Source organism: Phasianus colchicus, chromosome Z, assembly GCF_987193195.1.
Source record: "Phasianus colchicus chromosome Z, bPhaCol1.hap1.1, whole genome shotgun sequence".
Taxonomy (NCBI): domain Eukaryota; kingdom Metazoa; phylum Chordata; class Aves; order Galliformes; family Phasianidae; genus Phasianus; species Phasianus colchicus.
Window position 1 is genome coordinate 14,914,520 of NC_143476.1, and position 11,593 is coordinate 14,926,112.

At 50.5% G+C, this 11,593-nt stretch overlaps 1 protein-coding gene across 1 annotated transcript; it reads right to left on the reverse strand.

Moving 5' to 3' along the window:
• Positions 1 to 215: 215 nt before the first annotated feature.
• LOC149912658 (rho GTPase-activating protein 32-like) lies at positions 216 to 5,290 on the reverse strand. Its single transcript, XM_090131872.1, has 12 exons — positions 5,170 to 5,290; positions 4,535 to 4,621; positions 4,114 to 4,191; positions 3,346 to 3,468; positions 3,087 to 3,164; positions 2,692 to 2,773; positions 2,069 to 2,212; positions 1,690 to 1,792; positions 1,462 to 1,594; positions 1,217 to 1,299; positions 749 to 856; positions 216 to 387 (listed from the first exon to the last, which is right to left on the reverse strand). The coding sequence occupies exons 3-12, from the start codon at positions 4,165 to 4,167 to the stop codon at positions 216 to 218; spliced, it is 1,080 nt and encodes a 359-aa protein (XP_089987998.1). The 5' UTR covers positions 4,168 to 4,191; positions 4,535 to 4,621; positions 5,170 to 5,290.
• Between the last annotated feature and the right edge of the window lie 6,303 nt (positions 5,291 to 11,593).

Below are 11,593 nucleotides of genomic sequence, written 5' to 3' on the forward strand. Positions count from 1 at the left end.
CTTCGCTGCCACACTTGCATCAAGCTTTTCCTGCGTGCAAACCATAATAATGACGGTTTCCTCCTTGTGAAGTTTGGGCTTGGACATTCTCAGCATCCAGCAACAGGATGCCATACCCTAATGGAAGTCCAGAGGTCTGCTGTCCCCTTGATGGTAAAAGAGTATCTCAAACATCCTGGAGAAGGCCTGCATTTGGTCAAGGTGTCAGGTCAAGATCAAGCTAATGGAGGAAGACACTCACCTGCTGCATCTGCAATGTCTGCTCCGGATTTGGAGCAGAAGAGGACGTCGGTGTGGTTGATGATGAATTCCACCACATCCGACTGCGTCTGCAGCTCCATGCAGGCAGCTCTTCCGCTGGCGCAGGCAGACTCGTTCTGCTGTGATCTGTAGAAAAGGCAGATTTTAGAAGTCATTTCTCCAAGACCGTTTCCCCGAGTCTGAATTGTTGCAGCCAAAAGCTGTCAGCTGAGGCTCTGGAGACTTCCGCAGTGGGCAATCAGTGATGCCACTGCAGAAATTCCCCTGGATGATCAAGGACACGTCAGTCCCATCTCAACAAGACTGCAGAAATTGTCACCTAGACATTGTGCCCGTGGGGATGGAGAACAGCTCAGGCTCCTGCTCTTCTGTCAGCCACAGATTTTACAGGAGAAGAGCACATTTGATGGAGAAAAAGGGAGCACTGTTTTTTTTTTTAATGGAGAACAGATGTAAGCGTTGTGTTGAAACAGAACCAGCAGTTTACCTTAAGAGGTTTGGAGCCCACACAATGGCTAGGTTCTTGGCATGCATGTTTGTGATGGTGGAGCTCCCAGCCAGACACGCCAAGTGTCTCATCAGGAACTCCAGTGTCCTGGAAAACAAGAGAGGCAAACGTTCAGCACCAACGAGCATGCCGTGCTGCAATTCAGAAAGCAAACCTCCATTCATGCTACTTCTTGTGATTGCTACTGTCACCGAAGATGAAGTAGATCCAACCTGACTGAGTGCCACGCTGCAGCACCAAGCCCCAGCACAGCACAGCCGCAGCCATCAGCTGCACCAAGCATGCCCCCGTGCCCAGGAACTGACCCCATAAAGTAAGCCCATGGAGCCTTCAACCCTTCAGCATACACAGGCATCGTGCTGCCGGCGTGAGACAGAGCCTGGAACCGCATCGTTGCCCTCTGCAATGCAGTAGGGCTGAGCTCAGCAGGCTGAGGGCAGCACTGACCTGTAGTGAGGAGCGGGCAGCTGCTGGATGACGTCCTGCATTCTGAGCAGCCGCTCCTCCTCTGTAGCGGCACCAACAGCATCCTGGAGTAGTGCAGAAAGGGAGCGAGACACCAATCAGGCTAGTACACCACTGCGAGTAAACCTCGGGCTGACAGCAAAAGGGCCTCCGAGCTGGGGCACTGCTGCAGCCATCTGCCAAGAGGCCCAGGAAGAGGGAAATGAAAGACGTGGCCTTGTGCTTACCGAGAACTTGCCGTACAGCTGGTGGGTGAGCAGAGGGTTCGGGAGCTCCCTGAAGTACATCTTGCAGAGGGAGCTCACGCTGTGAATGTCCCGGACGGTGAGCTCAGGAATCTGCTCCGACTCAAATTCCTGCCTGGAGAGAGGGACGCAAACCCAGTTGAGCGAGAGGAAGGCAAGCCCAAAGCCACACCAGATGCACTCAGGCTGTGTCAGTCGCAGCACTCTTACCGCAGTCTCTGGATGTTGGACGCGACGCCGGACAGGCGGTATATCCCCTGCACCACGCCGTGCTGCTCAATGAACTCAGCGCAGCTCTGGAGGACCTGGGGGACTGAAGAACACGTGCCAGCCGTCAGTGGAGCTCCTGATTCAATCGTGCTGCAGGCTGTGCTTCACATCCCATCCACTAAGCCCAGCCAGGCTTGGCTGAAGCAAATACAGATGTGCTTGTCTCTTAGGAGCATCCTCCTCACTTTATCCTTCAGCCATCAACTCCCATTACACGTGTCTCCACGGCTATCAGCCTGCCCCCTGCTAGATATGAGCTCCCTTTCATCTTCTTTAGATGCCCAGCAGAGGAAGATCTCAGGAATGGGCAGCTCCTTACCATCACGACCGGAGTGGAGAAGATGCTCTCCCAGGTCACCGCCAAACACCCTTTCCTTCTCCACCTCCCGCTCGGTCAGTTTCTTTGGGCGGGCCTTCACCAAGGAACGAAGGAAGGTGAGGATCTTGCTGCGCTTCTTGGGCACTGCACAACAAAAGGAAGAAACCAGGTCATTTCAGGTCTGGCTCCGTTGGATGAGGCCGAGCACAGCACATTCTACAGAGAACGTCAGAACGGGAAGAACATTACCAACCAGTACATACAAAAAGGGATTTTCCCCATCTCTGGAGGAGCCCAAGGCCAGGTTGGATGGGGCCCTGGGCAGCCTGGTCTAATCTGACATTAAATGTGGGGGCTGGCAGCACAGCCTGATGCAAGGAAGTGGAAGCTTGAGGATCCTTAAGGACCCTACCATCCCAAGCCATTCTATGAAGATTCTATAGTTTCCCCAAGTCCAATCATAAACACAGGAGGATTGGGCCAAATCTCTGCCCCATGGTGTGCATGAAGAATCATCAACCCAGAGGACAATGTGGGATGGATAAAGGAGGTACTAAACATGGAACGCACCCCCAAAAAGACTTCATTTTGCTTCCCCACACCATCAAATGTAACATCCCTACCTGGCTTTGGCACAGAGTTGATGAGTGCCTCAGGAATGTTCTTATTAATGAGTTCCACACACTCCCCTGGGAAAAATCCAACCTGTAACAAGAAGAGAAGCCAACTATTGCATGCAGCACTTCTCAGGTCTGAACTGTTAAACCAAAAGCCACATAACATTTCCCTCGGAACGTGCTTGCCTGACGTTCCATAAGACTATCCAGCAGAAAATGGCCATAGTTCAAAGCATAAAGGTAATAATTTTTCAACATTTGCAGCCAACGGCAAGGTCCCCTGACACCGACACAGGGAAACTGTTTACGTCCATTAGGCATCCTGTGCATGCAGAGCAGCTCTAAGCTAAGATTCCTGCCTTTACTGCAGTTGCACTCTCCAGTCTGAAGCTTGTGCCTACCTGGAAGCCGAGCTTGCCTCTCCACCAGGGAGTCAGCTCCTTTGGTGGCATGTCGATGACACACACGATGTCTCCGACCTGCAAGAGATTGCAACGTCAATCCCAGCTTCAGCACGGCTGGGAGGAAAGCACAGCTCAAATGTCTGCATTCTTCTGCACTGCCAAACATCGCCGAGCATTAAAGCACTTGCACCAGTGCAGCTCTGAAGACATTTGCCATTGTAAAATTGAGCAACAAGGAACGCCTTGAACTGCTTACCTCAATGGAGAGTTCATCCGCTGCCTGGGCAACGTATCTCTTAATAGCATGGGCAGCAGCAATAGCTGGAACATTCACAGGTGCCACCTCATGGTCTAGCAGGGGCTTCCCCTTGTTCTCAGCCTGAAACAGAGAGCACAGGCCACGGTGAGGAGCTGGGAACCAACAAGGAGGATTTCAAGGTGAGGAGCACATCTGCAGAGAAAGCTGCAGGAAATGCACTCGGTCCTTATCATGGGCACTTCAGAAGGAACTGCAAGTCTAATAACGGCTGTTTCTCTCCCTGGTGTGCAGCAGGCACACGCCAGCAAAGATGCATCTCTCCCCATCCAGACTAATCAGCAATGGCACTGACGCAGACAGGTGGCCTTGTGTATTTTGCCACATCCTTTCCTGCGCTCTTTGTGCAGGAAGGCTGACTGTTTAAGATGCTAGGAGACCGTGAAGAGGGAAACCAAAGCTACGGCTGCAGTTACAAGGTGCAAACAGTGCCATTGCAAGCACCAAGCAGCTCTCTTGAGCAGTCCAACCAACAGCGAGGCCAAACAGAGCAGAGAATGATTGTTGTTTCTGCAGCCATTTCAAGGGAAAAGTCAGTAGAGGACAAACACAACACCCGAGATGGCTCTGGTACTTTTATAAACTTGCCACTCTTGCACTACTGTCTTGCCACAGAGGAGCTCTCTTGGAAAGCAGGAGAGCACATCTGCGGCTCACTCTGCTGGCTGCAGTCAGGGAACAAAGACCAATCAGAGCTTCATACTCTACCTCTGTCCATGCCAGGTCAGGCCCACAGCTGATCTCGCTGCACGCCACAGCCATCAGCGTAGGTGTGACAAGCTGGAACTGAAAAGAAACACACTTTTATTTTCTCTGTTCACATCTCTGCTGTGCTCCCTACAGCTGTCGGGCACACTCACACAGCCCAAGCACGCCTGCTGGTGTCCCTGGTGATGCTGTGCAGCTCTGCACAAGCTGGGGCTGGGACTCTTTGCCTAAGGGATTGCTTTCCATAAAACCAGCTGGTCACAGCACCACAGACAGCATCCTTCTGAGGGCTGAGCTGCAGAGCATGTGGAGAAAACCCACACGTGACCAGCGTCCCATCAAAGCTGGATGAGGCTGTGTTACTAAACACGGGACGTCACGGGCTGCTAAAGCATGTGGGGGGACAAAGCATGGCAGGTACCTGGCAAGAGATCAGAACGAGGGAGAGAAATCTCACGAATCCGCAGCCGTTCCTTGTCACTTTGCTCTGATCTTCCACGAGCAAAAGCTGCAGCAGGGAAGCAGGCAGAGGGTGGAGAGAGGAGAGAGAAAGAGCAGGTCAGTTTGCTTCCACGGTTTAGCAAAGACTACAAGGGAAAAACCAAAATCTGCCCTCCCTCAACTTAAAAACTTAAGTTTTCAACTTAAAACCATTTCCCCTTGTCCTGCTGATATCTACCCTTTCAAAGAGTTGATTCCCCTCCTCTTTTTAGGCTCCCTTTAGGTACTGAAGGCTGCCATGAGGTCACCCCACTGCCTTCTTTTCTCCAGGCTGAACAAGCCCAGCTCCCTCAGCCTGTCTTGGCAGGGGAGGTGCTCCTGTCCCCTGATCATCTCTGTGGCTCGCCTCTGGACCCTCTCCAACAGCTCCCTGTCTTTCTGGACACTGTAGTGCAGCTGGGGCCTCACAAGAGCAGAGCAGGGGGGGACGATCACCTCCCTGTCCCTCATGGCCACCCCTCTGCTGATGGAGATAATGTGATCCTATGAGCTCCGCCAGCCAGCAGTTCTCAGCACTCACTGTCCCCCCGTCTCTCCCACACTGTCTCAGCTTACCTACAAGGTGCTGCACAGGACGGTGTGAAGACAAAGGGACGCAGTCGGTGCACAAGTGCAACAAGCGAGCTGCTCAGTCAGAGCTCCAGCGCTCCAATGAAGGGACGCAGCACGCACTGCTCCTCCCCTCATTCTAGCCCTTATGACATCACTGAGGGCCACCAGGCTGCTCCACCACGACGCACAGGGTGGGGAGGCAAGACCAGTCACAAGGGCAGAAGATTCCAACAGCCCAGCCCAACGTTCTGGAATCAGGGGCTGCTTGGAATTCTACCCCAGCCAAATCCTGGAGAAGCTGGCACGGGGTCGTCATGACCAAAGCGCAGGACCTGGCGCTTGCTCTTGTTGAGCCTCGCACAACTGGCCTCAGTGCATCCCTCTGGAGGGCCTTCCTGCCCTCAGCCAGATGGACGCTTCCTCCCAGCAGCGTACCTTGCAGTGCTGGGCCCATGTCAAATCCACACTAGAGTGGGTTTTGTTACATTCAAGGGCATGTTGCAGCACCCATCAATTTCACCTGGAAGGAAATAAAGCAGGAGATGGGAGAAACACAGAACTACTGCCAGACTGCTTTATCCCTTTCTTAGCCCAACTTCCCTTGCCTCATCCCCTACCCCAACTCCTGGATGATGCCCACGGGCTGATAGTTGGATCTCAAGTCCATAGGACTCCTTTCACAGGGCTCCATCAAAAAGGCTGTCACACTTGTTCCGTACACTCACACTGACCCAGCAGTGGTATCACAGTCACTTAACACACACACAACAACCAAACCCCGAGCATGCACATCCCTTCCTGCGTGACTGCAGCCCACAGCTCCCCTTCACACCTCCGTGGATCTCTGGTGTTTTACACGGATGCAGCCTCGCTGCAGCTCCATGGCTGTCACACAAGGCCTGCAGGACCTCTTTCTCTGCAAACCCCGTCTGCAGGCATTGGTTCACGAGGTTCACCTCCTGCCCTCCTGAGCAAAAACAAGCACTAAGAACAAGAGCAAAGCACACTGGACTCGACCTGGCTGGATCCCCAACCCTCAGTCCTGTCAGTCGTACCCTGGTGTGGAGACTCATCCCCAAAGCCTGGCTGGACATCAGCACAGGCATCCTTCTTCAAACGCCCCATCCAAGCAGCAAGGGATCAAAGCGTTGGCACAGCTGAAACAGAAATGCTGTGTGAGTTTCCTGTTAGCACTGAGCAGGAACAAATCTACCGCTGAGCAGCAGGATGTGAGACAAGCAGCAGAAGACACCCAACCTGCAGAACCAGCTTGTTTGGGGTCGGTCCAGATGTTTGTCTGCTCCCTTCCCTGGCCCAGGCCAAGCTTGTGAGCTGCTCCTCCTTTGTGCAGGGGGAAATGGGGCAGATGCCATGTGGTGGCTATGCACAGCATGCCTTTCACTTGCTTTTCCTCTCTCCATCTGCCATTAGCAAACAGCATCTCCAGCCTCCAGAGATCACTGAGTCCAACCCCTGCACAACAGTGAAAAAAAAGATATGATAAGGGGTACTTAAAGCACAGCATCTGTAATCAGATCAGACTCCTGCACTGTGAAGACTTCCATGAGTATTCCTGCAGAGTGCATCACTTAGTCTCTCTTTAGCCTTGTGTTCATGGTTTTCCTGTAAGAGCTTGTCTAAACACTGCCTATAATCGTGGTTATGCTAGAAGCATTTGGATTTATTGATCCTCAGTGTGATTTCAGTAACAAATCCAGATGCTTTTTTGTTAAGGGCAGCTTTCAATTTCTCAACTGAAATTTCAATATAGCATTAGGTGTTGACAACCACGGGGCTGCAGTACAGAGAATTACAGGGAGATTAATTTCTCCACCTCCATGCTCCTAGACATTTATGATTACAGTGATGTAGTTATATACAAAGTTGCAAGATACCAAAGCTAGAATAACCTCTTGGTGCAGCAGGATGTCTGGAGCCCAAGTGCAGAGTCTCAGTGTTGCAAAGCCTTGAAGAGGTGCACCGTATGTGCTGGGGCTGATGACACAGACACTGGAGCAAGGCCAGTGTGATGTTAGAAACTTGACCAGCAGCTGATCTGTTGTCAGCCATTTCTGGACACAAACGGGATCTGGTCGACTTAGGACATGACCTTTGGGCTGGAGAGCAACTCCCCGAGGAATCACACAGCCACTGCAGACCGTTGGCAAGAACCCCATACCAAAACAGCTCATCTGCAATCAGTTTTTAATCTGTGCAGCAGTGATTGGAACAGGCGCACGCTCTCTGCAATTGCAGGAATGTTCACAAGTGGAATGTACATCACCTGTGTGCTCCAGCTCTTCTGTGTGCATGCTAGGAGCAGTGATCCCCCTGCACCCAGGGCTGCAATAAAGTCCTGTGGGCTTTCTAACCTGCCCACCAGCAGCCCAGGCTGCCCAGAGCCACATCCAGCCTGGCCTTGGATGCCTGCAGGGATGGGGCATCCACAGCCTCCCTGGGCAACCTGTTCCAGTGCCTCACCACCCTCTGGCTGAAAAACTTCCTCCTCACATCCAACCTAAACCTCAACACCCCTCGTCTCAGTTTAAAGCCATTCCCCACTTGTCCCATCACTGTCCACCCTCCAAAACAAAACACCTCGGCTGTTCAACACTGAAAGAGCAAAATAACCCACAGCTCTTACTTCCACTGTATGCATTTAATTCCAAACTTAAGGTCACAGGTTAATTACTCATGTGATCCTTCCTGACAGAAGAACTACTCGTAGTGATGTGTAGGAGTAAGGAACTGTTTGAAAAGGTCATGGACATATTAGAACTTGCAGCATTTATCTTAATAGATCCCTACATTGCAAAGCATTTTGTAAAACACACGTTACAAGTACTGTGCATTGGATTACACTATATCAAACTCTAAGTAACAATACAGGTTGCTTTTAAATCTACACTTACATGCTAACTCCTTGATAAAATTCCTGACTGCCTTCAGTTTTATAGCCAAAGCAGTGTTTGAGCTGGTAATGTACTCTTGAACAGCACTGCTGCCTTCAGCATTTGTATGTTTAGATCTGAAAAGAGAACTTGGTCATTATTTCACGATGAGAGAATCTTATATGACACAACAGAATTACAAAAATCTGACAATACTGTAAAATGCCAGCGTAAGAATGTGGCTTTGTTTTTTTTTTTTCTTTTTTTTTCTTCTTTTTTCTTTTTCTTCTTTTTTTTTTTTTTTTTTTTTTTTTTTAAATGGTGAGTGTACCATTAATTCAAGACAAGAATTTTGTTTGTAAGTCGATCTCTATAACTGTTCTTGGCATCATTCTGTAGGATGAACTAGATACATGGAATTTGGCACTGGCTCCCCAGGGCAGTGGTTTGGCACTGAGCTGACAAAGGCCAAAGAGCATTTGCACAATGCTCTCAGACACAGGGCTTGACCCATAGGAGGTCCGGTGTGGAACCAGGAGGTGGAATACATGATCCTCGAGGTCCCTTCCAAATAAAGATATTCCATGATCCTGTAATACTTATATTCCCAAGTCCTGTACGCAGTGCTCAGATGCTTAATTGAAAGGTTCCATGAAACAGTGAGGTATCTATGTCCCTTTACCACTCAGTTATTCAATTTGCCACATGGATCTTTTATCCAGTCACATTAAAAAAACACTCAAATATTTCCTTCAGTCTGCCATTCTGATAGAGCTTTCTGGAGCAAATAAAGAGTTGCAACTCAGAATGTCCACACCTCCCTTCCTGCACCCTGCATACTTTTTTCATTGCACTGTGATTACGTACCATTCTATTGTCACCCTCATTCTGTCATTATCTAGGCAGTTTACTGCCATTAAATTTTCCAGCAACAGATGCCCACAAGTACAGCCAGCCTGGACTTATTTCCAATACTTATCTTTGTCCTGATGTCCTTGTAGGAGCTGGGACATTTCTCCATCTCAGCAGCAGAGGGCAGGAGGGGTCCAAGGTGAGGGCACGCTCTCCTCTATTTTTCTGGCACTCAAAGACAAAGGGAACAAGAAAACCAGATGTGTTTCCCTGCCCATGGCAAACACCAGCCTTTCCATCCTTACAGTCCTTCCTGCCATCAGCAGAGATATTTTGCTTTCTTGTGCCACTTCATCCCTTTAGCATCTGGCATTCTAACAAAAAAGTACTTACAAGGAATTTTAATATTTTCATATTAAATGTCAGAATTAGAACCATTATGTTTACCAAATATTTAAAACGTTCAACCCAGTGAGAAGTGAATTGATGTTGCATTTAGCATTCAGATAAGAACTTGTAAAGGAAGTAAAAAGTGCTCCTTTCATAAACTGTAGTCTCATTGTCAAGCCTTGCACTGTCTCAGCAGATTATTACAGAATGTTCATTCAGGCAGGAATTAAGAGATGTGTCTGAATTGATAACAACAACGAATAATTAAGAAAGCTTGACTGCAGTCTGCTTGAGGATTCCAGTCTGAAGTGTGTTCCACCTGATGACAACTGGGAATGTCTTTCTCTCACCATTAGAACCATTGCACCTCTGACTAAACACATAGCTAATCACCACTGAAAACCTAGGTGCAATTTCTGCAGTGCACAGACCAACTACGTGTTGATTAACATTCAGAGAGATTGTGCAGGTGTCCTTTTAGGAACTGGCCTACAGTATGCTAAGAGGGATGGATGTGGGGACATTAGGATAACGTGCCCTCTGCCTTTTAAGGCAGCCCCAGCAGAGCAGGTCAGCAGGCTGAAGAGCTGCGTGGGTCACCAGGGCTCAGAGACTTCACTCGGCCATCTGAAAGTTGAGGGCCTTCAGCCCAAGCTGCCCTTTTCCATGCAGGCAAGGAGGCCAAGAGAAGGTGGATCGGCACGGTTCTGGTGCAGACAGGGGCTGCAGTGTGAGCAGGCCTACACAGACAAGGCTGTGCCCACACAGAGTGACAGCAGCTTTCGCTGTGAGCAGATTCCCAGGGGGCCTGAGCCATGGCAGTTCTTGATGGCAGCATGTTCCAATCAGCCCTGGAAGTCTTCTCTGGACGTCTGTCGCATTCTGGAATCCACACTGAGGACGCAGTCGCTGTGTCAGAGCAGCTGGCAGAGTCACGGGGAACCGTGACGTAGTTGGCCCAGGGAGCAACAACAAGGCCTGCACTGCTCAGCCAGCCCAGGCCAAAGGGGAGCACGAGAGAGAGCAGAGGAGAGAGGGGGGGAAAGAGGGCCAGGAAGGAAAGGCCTGTGCCTGAATGGACGTGTAGCAGCAGCTGCTGACAGCAAACTCGGTGATGGCAGGGGCACAGCAGAGCAGTGCAATGCTGGCAGCTTCCTGTGTCTTTCACACAGGCACTGCAGACATGGCCAGCACTGGGAGATCAGCAGAACTGCTGCACACCTCTGCCAGCCCAGGCCAGAGGAGTGCAGAACAGTGAGATGCTGCTGAGGGGAGAGAGGATGGCCTGAGAGCTGACCTGAGAGGCAGGGCTGGCTGTGTTACAGCAGCCTCTGTGTCCTCCTCCTGTGTCTGTGAGGGCCAGAGGGCCAGAAGAGAACATGCCCAGACAACGAAGCCCTGCTGTCCTCTGCTGCTCAGCTGGAGAGATGTTCCGCCTTCCTGAAGGACGCTGATCCAAAGGGAAGGAATCAAAGGAAGTCCAGGCTGGCTGTCCTTGTGGGCATCAGCTGCTGGCAGCTGCCTCTGTGCTGCCATGGGCAGGGCACAGCACACACAGTGTTTGCAGTTCCCTGTGTGACACTGGCCCTGGTGACCTGACAGCCATAGGGAGACAAGAGAAAGAGCTGCCTCCCTCTGCCAGATGAGGCAAAGGTGAGAATCCCAGAATCACAGCATGGCCCGGCTTGGAAAGGAGCTCAAGGTTCATGAATCTCCAACCCTTGGCTCTCCAAGGGTGCACAGGGGGCTTTGTTCTCCCTGTGGTGCAGCTTCAGTGCCAACTCACAGCTGAGCTGGTTGGCACACTGTGACAGCCTGCCGCTCTGAAGCTCTTGGGGCAGTGCTCAGTTCTTTCTGAAGTACTCTGGAAAATGCTGCTTCTCCTTCACCAAGTCTGTTTCCTGACAGACGTCTTTTTCTCCTTTGTACACACAAACAGGATCTTGGTAACTCCCTGGCACAGTGCTCAGAAGTGATACTTCTGGAAGCACGTCAGAGAAAAGTGGCCTTGTCCCAGTGGACTTTCAGAGCAGATGAGAACAAGTCTTGGTTGACGGCTTTCTTCTGCTTCTGGAACTGCACAGGCAGGTTGTGTGTTGTCATACTTTATGCCAGAGTGCCAAACTGAAGCAGTTTCTGCAACTTCTTTTTTTCATACTTGTCACTCTTTGCTGAGACCTTAACTTAGTCATTTTTAATGCGCTCTCATCTAAACTACTGTGTCCTCCAGTGTCAGTGTTGTATGAATCAGGACTGTGGGATTTCATCAGTGAAAGGATTCTGCTCTAATGACT